Source organism: Chinchilla lanigera, unplaced genomic scaffold, assembly GCF_000276665.1.
Source record: "Chinchilla lanigera isolate Chin_1 unplaced genomic scaffold, ChiLan1.0 scaffold00012, whole genome shotgun sequence".
Lineage (NCBI taxonomy): Eukaryota > Metazoa > Chordata > Mammalia > Rodentia > Chinchillidae > Chinchilla > Chinchilla lanigera.
Window position 1 is genome coordinate 24,802,215 of NW_004955413.1, and position 14,962 is coordinate 24,817,176.

The 14,962-nt window shown below is 45.9% G+C and overlaps 1 protein-coding gene across 1 annotated transcript; it reads right to left on the reverse strand.

Moving 5' to 3' along the window:
- Positions 1–974: 974 nt before the first annotated feature.
- Positions 975–14,936, reverse strand: Josd1 (Josephin domain containing 1). The gene is made up of 4 exons (XM_005379269.2): positions 14,093–14,936; positions 4,479–4,607; positions 4,144–4,338; positions 975–3,050 (listed from the first exon to the last, which is right to left on the reverse strand). Exons 1-4 carry the CDS (start codon positions 14,275–14,277, stop codon positions 2,951–2,953), a joined length of 609 nt encoding a protein of 202 aa, XP_005379326.1. The 5' UTR covers positions 14,278–14,936; the 3' UTR covers positions 975–2,950.
- Between the last annotated feature and the right edge of the window lie 26 nt (positions 14,937–14,962).

Genomic DNA, 14,962 nt, shown 5'->3' on the forward strand with positions numbered 1-14,962 from the left:
TTTTCTCTGGTACCGGGAACCAAGTTCACGACCTTGCGCTTGCCAGGCAGGCGCTTTGCCGCTGAGCTAAATCCCCAGCCCCTGTGACCTAGTTTTTAAAAAATTACTGCCTAGGTGAATCAGTGATGATGAAACCAGCTGCAACCCTGTCTTTGAACTTTGTAGTTTTTCCACTTACCATAAATTTTTAATGAGCATCCAACATACCATGTATGTGGATCACTTATCAGAGTACTATGCAATTTAGGTGGCAGTATTCTTTAACAGAGGAGGAAATGACCACAAAAAGGTTAAAATAGTGTGCACAAGGCCTGGTAATAAGAGCTAGATTTGGATTCAGCCTTCTAAGTACAGACCCTGGTATGGATTCAGGCAGCCTGGCCCCAGTGCAGGGCCTTTCACCTTTTAACTAAGGACAAACCCTGATCCCGTCAGCAGGTACAAACTTGTATCTACCTCACGGCTTCTTCAAATTGCCAGGCCTAATTTTTAAAATTAAGGTAAACTGCAAAACACCGTGGGTGGGTATGGTGGTGGGTGCACATGCCTTAGTTCTAGCACTCAGGAGGCTGGAGCAGAAACCAAGGACTGAATGCCACCCTGACTACCAAGTGAGATCCTCCCTGTCTTGGAAGAAAAGAAAAAACTTTGGGCACTTTCTGAGTCAAGTAAATATTTTGTTTGGATTTTTCAGGTAAGTTTAATCAGAGCTTAATGTAACTCAAAGGTGACATGATGGTAATGAATTCCTTTTAAAATGGCATCACACCATTTTTTTTTTTACGTAATAACAATTCAGGCTGGGCGTGATTGTGCATGCCTGTAATCCCAGCACTCAGGAGGCTGAGGCAGGAGGATCTTTGTGAGTTCGAGGCCAGCCTGAGCTGCACAGTGACACTGTCTCAAAAGACAAAAAAAAAAAAAAAAAAAAAAAATAGATATATATATATATGTAATTCAGGTAGACAAGGAGATTCATGTATGGAATTTTCCATTTTTAATATTTGGTTAAACAAAATACATCTTTGTAAACAAACCCAGCACAAGGCCAACAACAACAAAAAGGGAACAAAAGCAAGAAAAACAAAGCCTGGGGTTGCCCCTTACTGGGCATCAGGGTCAGGCCTGCTCCCTTTAAAGGAGGGGGCTTTCTGCGCTTGGGCATCAGCATGGGTCCCTGTTCCTAAGCACCAGAATCGGATATGAACAGAGAAACCAGCCCTGAAATGTTGAAGCATCTTTGCATATTCCATTGGCTCGTGCACTCCACGTGCACGGGACTCCTCTGAAGTGCCATTTGCACAGGCCCAAGCAGTTTGTGGAGAGAAGTTTCCTCCTCCCCGGAAATGGCTTACTATCACTGACAGTGCCAATGGACCATGGTTCAGCTTGAAACAATCAGCAGTTTGCTGGAACTTCCTGGCTGGTGTGGTTGGAATGTCATTGTGCAGGGGTAGACAGCTCCCTGTGGTGCCAAGCCAGTCTGGTGTAGAAAATGGTGCAGAAGAGACCACGGCCAGTTGCTGAGAGGGCATAACACAGTTGCCGCTGGGGGCCTCTTGTTACTCGGCATAGAAAACGGCCTTGTGAAGATATATGTGCAGAAAAAGTGCTGGTGTAAACATGCACTCCAGTCACAGTGGGGAGCAAACCTCGGCTTCCCCCGTGAAGCTTGCTGAGGATTGACATGCAAGCCCCAGCTGGCTCTGCTGCTGGAGAGGAGTCTGGCCAGCGGGGCAGCCCTCATTCCTGCTGAGACCATGGATCTGGAAGGACTGGCTGGGTCACTCTGCCCGCCCTGTCGCAAGACAACCACAGCCACTTTGGTGACACGTGTGGTATAACTTACTTCCTTTCGTTTTCCAAAGTCACAGGAGAAATGTGGCCTACAACTATTTCAAGAGGTAGGGGGTGGGCAATCTGGTGATTTGTAAAGGAGACTACACGGAGATGACAAACCAGGTCCTGTAACAGTGCACGTAACCACCCGACTTGAGGGCTCTGCTGTTTGTCACCACAGTGACTCAGCCTTGGAGCCCAGGACTTCTGCCAATTCTATCTGCTCTTAAACTCTGAGAAGCAGATCTTCACATTATAATCTTCCCTCACCTGCTTCTGTCCCAAGCTAGTAGAATGTGCTATTAAGGGTACACAATTTTTTCTGATTTTGCCAGAGTGGACAAAGTATGAAAACTACCCACTTTCCTTTACGTTTGCCCCAAAGCCTCCTAAATCAATGTAGTGAAATGGCAGGGACAAAACTAGAGTAAAGAAAAGCCACCCCATGCCTGTCCCAGTCTGGCTTAAGCCACATCCTCTTAGCTATGTATCTCGCCCTTGTCTTGCTAGAAGATTGTGGGATTTAGCCACCTGGCTTGGAATATTAGAGGACTTTTCATTATAAAGCTCAAGGCTGGCCATAAACCTCCTGTAAAAGTGGGGTGGGGTGGCGTTAAGGGCTGTAGACGGCCTGGCACATGGTACTGCTGCTGGGGTCCGGGAGACGATTTCCTGAGAGACACTTATGCTCTGTGTCCTTGGAGGCAGTCGCTGGGTTTTGCAAGTACTGTCTTTAGACTCACTGGTGCCACAGCAGGAGAAAGTGGTGGCAGCATCTCTGGGGAGCCTGGAGTAGCAGCAGGGACTCCAGCAGAACCTGTCAGGTCCTCAGAGAGAGGGGGAAACAGCTGGGACCCACCTTGCCTTCTCTGATGGTAGCACGGCTCCTGATGCTGGCCCTCGGGGCTCAGGCCCCTCCCTTCCTTCCCCAGGCATAGACAGCGGGTGGTTCTTGAGACAGTCCACACACCTGTCCTACTGCACTGGCAGATCCTAAGGGGAAACCTGATGAGATGTTTGGGGAAGTGGCCAGGGCAGGCCCACGGGAGAGGCCACAGCACATGGCAGAGGCCTGGAGGTTGGGGCAAGGGGTAGGCGGGGCAGAACTGTGTTACACATCAGCCCTCCAACTTTGATGGGCTTCCACCTCTTCTGGTACCACCAGCAGGAGTTCACAGTTCTTTCCTCGCAAATGATGTTTTAGAAATTTCCTACGGAGAAAGGAATAGGTGAGAGAAAATGCTGTTGAACTGAATTCCAGCCTCAGGGCCACACATTCAGCAGAAACCTCATTATTTATACTTTGGTAATCCTAAAACACTCTAGTGGCTGACTATTTGTGGCTCCCCTCTACCTGTCCAGTTAGAACTCCACCCTGAATACTCCTCACCCTCTGTTATGGTTTGTATCTGCATGTCCCCCCAAATCCTCATGCAGTCATGGGGCAGGCTTCTAGATGTATGATTGATCCATAGTCCAATGCTGGGATTGTGGGTGTGAGTGCTACACTTGCCCCTGGGGCAGTAGTCTACATATGTAAGGGAGAGAGAGAGGCTGCTAGCGGCCAGGCCTCCCTTTTGTTATTGTTGTTTTGCTGTTTTCTGCCACCATGTACAGTTGCCCTCTGCCATGTGCCATATGCCACCCTACCTTGGAGCCAGCTGAGTATGGACTGAAACCTCCACAAACTGTGAGCTAAATCAACCTTTCCTTCCTTAATTCTGGGCATCAGGTATTTTGTCTCAGCAATGAGAGAAAAGTAACCAAGAGTTCCTCATATATTACTGCTAACTGGAGCTGGTTCTGAGGAATAAAACAAAATAAAGGGCTTCTGCTTGTCTAAATAAACTTCTTTAAAAAACCAACTTCTTTAGTCCCAGTCTGGCTGAATGTTCATCTTCCTTTCTCTGAATGTCAAAGAAATGACACTGATTGTCTCAGTGGAGAGAATGTTACAATGCCAGCTCCCAGAAGGCTCGGATTCCAGACTGTGGAACTTGCCTATGAAAGGGAAGAAAGTCCTGATTAAGGTCTTTCAGGCCATCATGGCACACGCCTATAATCCCAGCCCTTGGGAGCTGAGGCAGGAGGATCATTGCTACCTGGACTACATAGTGAGATCCTGTCTCAACCCCCACCTCAAAAGGTCTTTCAGGTCAGAGATCCTGTGATTCCAAGTAAGCCAGGAAGAGGATCCTAGTACACAGGAATATCATTTCCTTTGTCAAATAACCACAGATGAGACCAATTTTCCTGAAATACCAAATGGGGGGAGCCCCGAAGCTTAGCCACAGTGGAGATTACCTGAGCTCGCTCTCGCCTCCAATCCACTCGGGCATCTTGAGTTTGGAGTCGAGGTTGTAGTAGGCTCCCCCTACCTCTCGGACGCAGATCCAGTGCTGCCTTTTGAGAGGCAGCTTAAGTGGTCCCCAGCACAGGCTGGAGGGCAGATTCATGATGAATCCCATGACATTAGTGAGAGCAATGACACCAACATCCCTGTGAAAGAGACATGGCCTCAGGCTCTGAGCCCGCCCCGACTTGGCTTTACCACCACAGGCAGCCACCTCCCCATTCCCAAGCTCAGGGCCTGCGCCATGACCTCTAGTCTCCATCGAGTCAAGCCCGGTTCACGTTACCTGCGCTTGTCCCACCAAACAGCTTCGTAGCCTTTGGTCTGAAGTGCTGCCATAATGACATTCACATCGTAGTTCCCATTTCCCAGCATGCTCTTCTTGTGTGGTGTCACCATGGTATTTGGAGACAACCTACAATTCAAAAAGAGGAGGGCTGAGACTTGCTGGTCTGCCAACTCCCACTCCCCGCCTACACTACGAGAAAAACACTTTATATCACTGCGTTGGAAGCTGGTTTCTCCAGGTTTATCTAAGTATGCTGACCTCTGGGCTCCTGCTTCCCTCTCTATGCAAAACAATTTGGGGGAGGGGCAGGACCTGTCTCCTTGCCATTCAGGAAGAACTTCTACAGTGAAGTCAATGAACACAAAGGATGTTCCAAGAAGGAGTCTCACTCACCGAACTCTAGCCTGTTGCAGCCTCTCTGCAGTCTTTGTATTTACTGATCTTCCTGCCTTGATGCAAGCCTTTTGTTAAACAGTGGGAAATACTAAGTGATACTTGTACTTGCATGGATAGTAACTGGTTACTGCTGTTTTGTTTTGTTTTGCTTTTTTACAGTTTAAGTGCTTTCTATTTAAAGGGTGCACACTTGGTAATCATTAAATACTCAAAGGCATAAGAGGCCCAGAGAGGTAACAAATCCATGAATTGGGGGCAAATGTAAGGCACTAAAAATTAGTAAGGCCTTGTGTTAATCTGGAACACATGACCCACCTGAAGGAATTCCAAACCTACACAGTACTTGAAAAAAATATTTTAATTAAAACACAAGGAATCAGTTGAAAAAACCTGTGTGTGTGCAAACCCACACATGCACATGCACGCATGCATGTGTATATGGTAATAAAGACCCATAGCTAGGCAAGCGCTCTACCACTGAACTATACCCCAGCCCTTTTTTGAGACAAGGTCTTGCTAAGTTGCCCAGGCTGGCCTGGAACTTGTGATCCTCCTGCCTCAGCCTGCCGAGTAGCTGAGATTATAGAATGCACCATGCACAGCTAACTGAGAAAAATTTGTGCCAGACAAAAAAGCCTCAGCTAACACGTTGGCTGGCCCACTCAGCTTCTAGCCACTTTTTGCCAGGACTCTAGCAATTCCACTTTAAGATATGGCCTATACTCCAGGCATTTCCAATCCTATTATTTTGCGTTCAGAGATCTGTCAGGCCAGGAGCTGAAGAAAGGCCCCCTGAAGGTAAGTTCAGCATGCTTTTGACCTTTCTGTGAAGCAGAGGAAGGAAAATGTGGCAAGTTCCTCAGGACAGAAGCGGAGAGCAGGTGTCCTGGAGACCGTGATGTGCCATCTCCAGCAAGGAACTCAGACTTGAAACATTAAAACTTACCATGCCTTTTCCTTCTCCATACTGACTTTTTTTTTCTTTTCCTGTGCTGGAGATCTAACTCAGGGCCTCTGCACATGCTAGGTAGGCAGTGTTCTACCCCTGAGCTACATTGCTACCCCTATATCGATATTTTTCAAACATACTGTACATACAACATACTCCTGCCACTGCTTAAAACTCTCCAATCATACATAAAGAATTTAATTATAATCTAGCCAGGAACAGTGGTGGATGCCTATAACCCCAGCATTTAGGAGGCTGAGGCAAGAGGGTGACAAGTTCAAGGCCAGCCTGCTCTGTATACTGAGATCAAAGGCCAGCCTATACTACCTAGTAAGACCCTGACTCAAAAAACCAAAAATAAATTAATAAAAATACATAGGTACATACACATATACATGTGATCTAAATGCCTTTATCTGCTGAGCTCTGCTCTTTCCTCTTACACATGACATTGTTCCTGTTCCTGAAATACATAAGCCTTGCACTCCCTTGGGACTCACTCACATTTCCACTCCCCACTGTCTGGAAATGGTCCTCCCTGAGAGCTCTGCACCTTGTTATCTGGGTCTCAAATGTAACTGCCACAAAAAAACTTTCCCACCCAACCTTAGTTTATCCCAGTCACTTCCTCTTCTGCTTCCTCACTGCCCATCTGCTTTGGTTTACTTACAGCACTTTGTCACACCAGACACGCTTCCTCCTGTGCCTGGTTTGCCACACTAGAATGACACCTGGGCCCGGACTGTTCAGTTACTGTGTATCATCTGCTAGGGTCTAATGAGTGCCGGGCATATACCAGGTGTTCAAGGAATGTTTCTTGAAATGTTCTCTGTTTATTTTTGTTATTCTGTCTCTTCCTTTCTAAATATTGGTAGACTCTTTTTTGCTGTTGTTTTCTGGGACAAGGTCTCCCTATGTAGTCAAGCTGGCCTTGAACACATGGTGATCTTTGTGCCTCAACCTTCTGAGTGCTGGGATTACAATCACACGTGGCTGACGCTTAAAAGTAAAAAGGCTGGGCCGGGGATTTAGCTCAGTGGCACAAGCACCTGCCTGGCAGGCGCAAGGTCCTGAGTTCAAGTCCTAGTACCAATAAAAAGTTAAAAGGCTTACCTGTTCATCTGAGAGCTGGCAAAAGTGAGGAATCAGAAGACACTAAACCCCACTCTGCAACTATGTTTTATTTTACCTGCAGTATCTACTGATTACTGAAAACCTGTGCTAAGCACTATACAAGTTCTTTAATGTGTCTTACTTACACCTCATAGTAATTCTATGAGGATATGAATTATTTCTATTTTATAAATCAAAAACAGGGGACTGGGGATTTAGCTCAGCAGCACAGTGCCTGCTTGGCAAGCACAAGGTTGTGAGCTTGATTCCCAGTACTGGAAAAAAAAAAAAAAAAAAGAAAAAAAATAAATAAAAAATAAAAAGAAATAAAAAATCTGTCAGCTGGGCGTGGTGGCACATGCCTGTAATAACAGCACTCAGGAGGCTGAGGCAGGAGGATTGTTGCGAGTTCAAGGCCAGCCTGGCCTACAAAGTGAACTCAAGGCCAGCCTGAACTGCATAGCAAGACCTTGTCTCAAAAAGACAAAAAAATAAAAAAAGAATCAGAAACCTAAGGTTTGGTGATTGTATCTGACTTGCCTTTAAGCGCTTACAAGGACGGAAGCAGGATTCAAATTTAGGTTCATCAGAAGCTCAAGTTATGCTTGCTGTCTCACGAAGAGACCAAGAGTCAGAGTGGGAGGTTGCTAAAAGGAAATTAGCAAATCCCTAAGGCCTGGGGCTAAAACAGCTGTAGCAGGACAAAGGCTCTCGTTAGTGTCCTAGAACACTCCTGAGAAAGCTCAGGCAAAGGGGCTGGGGATTTAGCTCAGTGGCACAGTGCATGCCTGGCAAGCGCAAAGTCCTGAGTTCGGTTCCCGGTACCAGAAAAAAAAACAAAAACAAACAAACAAAAAAAAAAGCTCAGGCAAAGAAGGCCAAGCTCAAGATCTCACAGGCTCCTTTCCCCCACCCACGTTCCAGTAACCTCTAATTCCTTTCCATGAGGTCCCTGACTAGTACAAGGAAGAAGATCTCAATAGGGACAACACTGAGTCTTTTATCTCTTACCACCAACCTCCCAGCAAGCGCACAGCTTAGAGCAGAGCTGCCACAATCCCAGTGATGCTAGTTCCTCCTGGCTTAGTATCACAGAAACCGTAAGGCACCCAATATTCCAATACCATAACTGAACAAACTAAGCAAGCAAAAAGGTTTCCTGCAGGAAATCTGGGAGACTCTCCATTAATCTTTACCTGTGTCTCCAGGAAAGAGAGTTACATAATGTGCTTCAGTTCCCAAACATATTTAACCACCCAGATATTTCTTCTGAAGTTCACCTGTTGGGACTGGTGTTCCAAGGATCTTCCTTCCTTGGCCTTCATTTCCATCTCAGATTGAAATCCTTCCCTGTGTATTAACACTACCTCTGCCCTAACTGGAGGACCCTCTAGCCCCATGCCTGGACTTCTGAAACAGGTTCTTCCACTGATCTCCTTGCTTCCAAATGCTCTCTCTACTAACTCAGCCTGTATGATCTTGCCACGGTCACCAACGTGTCACTTCATTCCCTTACATAGGAACTGACAGTCACACCACCAGCCAGCTCAGCCAACTCCAAATCCCCCAGCCCTATAGGGCCCTGCTGTTCTGCTCTCCTGGCGCTTAGTGCCCTTCAGGCACCATGACCATGTGGTCTCTGCTTTTATCCTGTTTGGTTCCAGGCCAAATCCTGCAGCTTCTTTAAGCTCAACCTCACATCCTGCCTCTTCCATCTAATCCTTCCTGGCTCCTCTGTGAACGAGAAGGGAGACTGAGAGAAGTAACATATCTGAATTCCCATCCAAGTGCCACCTACACTAACTGTGAGATTTAATCTATAACGCTAAGCCGGGTGGGGTGGTGCACACCTAAAGTCCCAGCTACTTAGGAGCTGAGGCTGGCCTGGGCAACATGGAGAACCTCCAACTCAAAACAAAGTTAATCTCCAAGCCTGTTACACAATATGCTTCAGTTCCCAAACCTATCTGACCACCCAGACATTTGCTGTGAATGATCCATAAAAATGGTAATGATTCCTACTTTACAGGACTGCTGAAGAATTCATTTTATACATGTACAACCAAACAGTAAGTCCCTGAAACTCTTTCACTCTGTATCTCTCAGTTAGGCACTGGCACCCGATGAAACACGTCTAAACCTCTCCAGACAGGGAATGCTTGAGAATAGTTTCCATCCCAGCCTTGAGGGTGGTCTTTTTTTTGGGAGGGGGCCCCCCCAGGTGCACCACACAAGCACTTGCTTATACTTTACTAACAATCAGATGTCCACTGTGTTAGCTGCTTGCATGAACTTTGTCGCTTAATCCTCCCAGCAATCTTGATATTCTGTAAATAAGGAAGCTGAGGTACAAAGGTTACTGTGACTTGCACAGTCATGCACAGTTGGTGGGTGGCAGAGCTAGGGTTTAAACCCACGAAAAGACTGAACAGTTCTCTGGTTCCAGTGAATTCTATGAGATCCCATTCTGGTTCCTATGGGAAGTTTTTTTTGGCAAATGCCTGTTCAAGATTGCCTCACTGATCTCCACATAAAATTTGGGCTCTAAAGCAAGCCTCTCAAGTCTGTCATCACATAGGTCAGAGCCAGAAAACCTGAAGTGATCTACAATGGCTCTAGTCCAAGTCTCCACCAATGTCCACATCCTCAGCTTAGGTCCCTGGAACTCTCTCCTGATTACTAGTGCACCTGGCTATGATGATTTTGAATTTTTATGAAAGGGAGATGGGGAGGCACTTCAGGTTCATTTCCTCCCCGATTTCCTTTTTATTAGGTCTGAGAGATGTGACATTAGCAAGTGTGGCTCAATTCTCTAGAAACCTGAGGCAGAAGGATTGCATTGAACCTAGCCTGGGCAACTGAGCAAAAGCTGTGCCTCAAAGTAAAAATTTAAAAAAAAAAAATTTTAAAAAAGAGGGCTAGGGATACAGCTCAGTGCAAAGGCCGTAGATTCAATCCCAGGCACTGCAAAAAGAAATCCCCAGTACTGTAAAGGGTGAGGGGAAGGAGAAGGGAGGGAGGGAGGGAGAAAATACAGCTCATAATTTCAAGATTTTTTTTTCTCCCAATATTGGGGTTAAACCAATGGTCTCACAAGTGTTAGTCAGAGCTGCATCCCAGCTTTAAAAAAAAAAAAAAAGTATTTCTTACACACACACACCCCAGCCTTTTTTGTTTGTTTTTGTTTTTGAGACAAGGTCTCACTAAATTGCCAGATTAGCCCCAAACTTGCAATCCTGTTGCCTCCTAAGTAGCTGGGATTACAAGCATGCACCACCACATCTGGCATCCTGATGTTTCTAAATAAAGCACAGATTATAGAGCCAGCTAAGTAAGTACTCTGGGTTAGCTACTATTACTATGTTTTCCCAGCTCTTAGACAAAATATTCAAATCTTTTCCTCAACTTGTAACTACCAATCATTTAAATGTGGTCTCCCCTACCTGCCCAGAGACCTCTAACAGAGAAGCTGGAGTGCCTACCCTTTATGGCACAACAATATCCCTAGTCTCTTTGCTCCTGCCAATTGTCACTAGTTCCTGGTTCCATGTAGATGTTTAGCAGATATGAAGCAATCTTTCACTCAAGGAAACCCAGCTGAAAACTCCTACTACCCTCCCCCAACCAAGCTAGTTTTCATCTAATTAGATTGTAACAGTCTATTTGGGAGAAGAATGCATAGTTAGCTCCAAGAAAGTATCATCACTGACTGGGGTGGGTCCTGCAAAATGTTTGAGCCCTGAGCATTTTCAAACCCACCTAGCCAAGCTGCTCCTGTATCATTTCTACTACCCTCCATTTTCAAAGCTTAGATACCTATGTGGTAAACTGTCTGCAGTAAACATCGCTGATGACACTGGTCCAGTGTCTCTGAGCCTTCCTCCGGGACCCAGCCTTGGTCACAACCGACTTTTCTCTTCCTTGTCCCTTACTGCTGGCCAGTGATCAGCTCAGCTCTAAGTTCCTACTCATTTTTCCTCCAAGTGAGTCATCTCATATCCACAACTCTACTGAAACTCCACCCTGCTAGCTGGGTGCAATTTCTCCTCTGCTAGCTGGCTAAAATTCAACTGCTTAGATGAACTTCCTCTCAACAAAATAGCACTTATCAACAATTTCTTCCCATTTCTACCACTCATTAGTCACGCCTTCAAAATTGCAGAGAACTTCTAGTTCTTACACTTGACAGCTTTATTTTTTTTCCATCAAAGATCTGATGAGAGAATCCTTTTTCCACTTCTAAATGGCTCCTAATGCCATAGTTTTCTCTTCACCCAAATCTTTTGTAAGGCCTGCTCAAGGTATAACTCTGAGACGTCCTGTTCAGCTCGTTTTCTCTGCAGTGCTTTGTGGTGCCTGGCACAAGCAGCTGCCCAATGTTTGTTTTAAAAATTCCATCTTCTCTCTCTCACCTTTTCTCCCTTTGCTTTTTCCTGTGTATTTCTCCCATGCTGTTGTTCCTACCTATACATACAGAATCTTTCCATATAAAATGCTCTATACAGAATTTTACTTCCAGAATTCTCTTTTATGTACTGGTTTATTTTTATTCTCAGGTGGATCTTTATATGGTACTGACAAGAATGGAGGAGAACAGCACAATTTGTACAAACTTTAAAGGGCACTCAGGAAACTGAGGCAAGAGGACTGCTGGGAGTTTGATGATAGTCTGAACTACACAGTAAGACTGTCTCAAAAAACAAAAAACAAACAAAAGCTTTAAAAAGAACAGGTCCCTGGTTCCACGTGGATGTTTAGCAGGTATTAATCAATGTTTCACTCAGGGAAACCCCAGCTGAAAACTGCTATTATTCAGAAACACTCAATAATCACAATCTACATCTTCAGTCCCGGCTATAGGTACTAGCAGCATGACCAGCTGCTGCTGATACAACAGCTCAGACAAGCCTTTCCAGTCTGCAGAAACCAAGAGACAGGCCCTGCAGCCACAAACCTTGAGTCCAATCCTGTCATGAACAGCTCTCTGCACCCTCTGTGCCATGACTTCCTTGTCTGGAAAAAAAGGCAAACAACAGAGTTGCCCCCGTCCCCCCACTTGGTATGAAGACTGAATTAGCACAAGAGAAGCACTCAGAACAGTGCTTTGCACTAAGTGTTCCTGTGTTAATCATCTCATGATCATTCCCCTTGTTAGATGAGGAGCCAAATTTACAGAAGACTTCTCCTCAGTGTGACTCTACAGAGAACTGTTACATCTGACATTGATTCATTAGTGGATAAAACTCTGCAAAATCACTTAAACTGAGTCTTATTTCCTCAGGTTGTTTCAGGATCATCAACATATACTGTGAAGAATAAAGCACACTCAAATACCCACTATGAATCCTTGTATTCCTCTTAGTATTAGATTAGGAAATAATCTGCAAATATCTAATTAGGTGTAGAAGAAAAATTAATGGCTGGTCAAAAAGAAACAGTTCAAGGGACTGGGTCGTCCTGGTACGTGATTTGGTGATCTGAGACACGTGCTCTTACCTCCCAGGGCCCCATTTCCTGCAGAGTGCATCTACTTGCTGCCCAATGCCCACGATGCAAATAACACATCTGCTCTGCTAAGGCAAAGGCACTACTCAGGGTATTACCGGCATTAGGAAATAATTACTCTCATTACAGTCCTGTCAGCATGCTCAAATTAACATTCTTTTAAAAGAAAGCCTATGGTTCCTCCAAGGAAAGCGGTCCACACCTATTCTTCACATATGCTGTGACTGATTCTGGCTGTGACTCAGGTTCCTGTGCTGTAGTAATTTCATTTCTAAGTAAAGAAATCAAAAAAAAAAAAAAAAAAGTGTCCTCTAGAAGTGTCAATGTGCTCTGCTTAAAGACTTCTCGAGTTTTCCCTGCCCTGAGGAATGGGCAAGCCTAACCCCTTCTGGCTGGAGTGATCAGATAGGCTCATGGCCAAGGTTGCTGTGGACTGCAGACATGCTCTGGGTCCACCCAAACACTGCTGAACAAATTCTCTTACCCTGCTTTATTTATTTATTTATTTAGTCAGTCTTTTTGAGTCAGGGTTACACTATGCAGTTCAGGCTGGCCTTGGGCTCACTTTGTAGTTCAGGCTAGTCTTGAACTCACGATTCTCCTGCCTCAGCCTCCAGAGTGCTGGGATTACAGGCCTCCACCACCACGCCTGCCCCAAACCCTGCTTTTAAAAAACCCTAGAAAATCAAAGCAAAGAAAAAGCTGAACTTCTATCTACTCGTGGCGTGGCATTCAAGTGGATAAGAAAGGCTATCTAGCATAAAGTGGAAAGGGGGTGCGCAGGGATCTGGAGTCAGCTTCAAATCACAGCTCTGCTCTCTACGAGATACTTGGATAAATTATTGACCTTTCTACCCATTTCCTGATCAGTAAAATGACTGTTGAGAGAGAACCACACAAAACAATGTATAAAATGCACCAAGGCCAGCATGTGGCTTCACAGAAAAACTGGGTACTGTGTGTACGTCTTTCTTGTGGTACCTACCACATTTCAACCTTTGGTGACAGGTGACTGTGGACATGATCTTGTTCCCCTTCTAGACTGTAAAGTCGGCAGCAGGATTTGAGAGGGCAACATTTTAACATAAAGGTCAACAACAGACACACAAATCTGATCACAGCCCTGGCTCCAATGCTTATTATACTACCGTGGCCACATTACTGCACTTTGCTGAATGCTATCTTCATCCATAAAATGGAAATAATGACATGCAAGTGCACAAGTGCGTTTGTGTGTACAATAGATTCCATGAAGTTACCGAACAGACCTCTTGAAAGAACACAACTAAGGCCTCAGGAAATGGTCCATAAATGGAAGTGGCCAGGGGTGGTAGCACATGCCTGTAATCCCAGCACTCAGGAGGCTGAGGCAGGAGGATTGCTGTGAGTTCGAGGCCACCCTGGGCTACATAGTGAGTTTTAGGCCAGCCTGTACTACATGAGACCCTGTCTCCAAAACAAAATAAAACAAAACACAAAGTCACAAATGGAAGTTATTCTCTTTCCCATTCCTGCATCCTTTGTACCTCCTGACCACACCTAGTTAATACCTGCAGGTTTGAAGATTTATGTACCAGAGACACTGCCCCACCCACGCAAAATCAGAAATACCAAGTGGGCATCAGGATGCCAAGAAGTAGTGCCCTACCTCTGGAAAATCTCTTGCAGCGTTTCCCGTGTGAAGGCGTTGCTGTCCTGGAAGACGTTATTGAGGGCATGGAGGGCACAAAGTTCCCGGCGCTGCTTCTCATGGTAGATTTGTGGGGGTGCTGCCTGGGGCAGCTCCAAGGATTCAGATTTGGCCTTGTCTCCTTTCCATGGCACGCAACTCATGTTTTTTGTTTTAGGTTCCAGAGAGGGCTGAAAACACCACACTCTTCCCTGCTGAGGAAGATGGGAGCTTCTCAGTCTTTTCAGGATTCCTGAGGTCCACCTTATTCTCTGGTGTCCATGACTTATGCTTTGTCACTGGGAGAAAAGGCTGGAATCAAAAAGGGAAAAAAAAATCCAACTCTTCTCTCTTCTCAATAGAAAAATAATTTTTGGACTAGTTTATATCGCCACCACCGTCAAAGTGCACGGTTTTTAAAAAATCATATAAAATATAAGATCTTGTTGCTCTTTCCTCACCCTCCTCCAGAAAGACAAGATTTCCTTGCTGTGTCTTCCTCTCTGCAAATGCCAACCAGGCCTCACTGCAGGAGGACCGATCGGAATAGGTCACATCGCTCCTTTTCTTCCATTTCTTTCCAATCACGACGCCACCAGATCAAGGAACAAGGCCTAGGAGGTGGTGGATAAAACGCACTGCTCAAGCAGCTAGAGGCGGCCAGCCAGCGCGGGGTCGCGAGGCGCGCTGGGGCTTCTGGGGCAGCCCTCCATCCCCTCGGGCGCGGCGGGCACGGCTCCTGGCGAAGCTGGACTCCGGTCCTCTCGCCGCGGCCCTGCGGAGAAGATAACTGGTCAGCCCCGGCCGGCCGCCGCCAGCACCGGGCGCGCCCGGGACTGGGTGCGACGG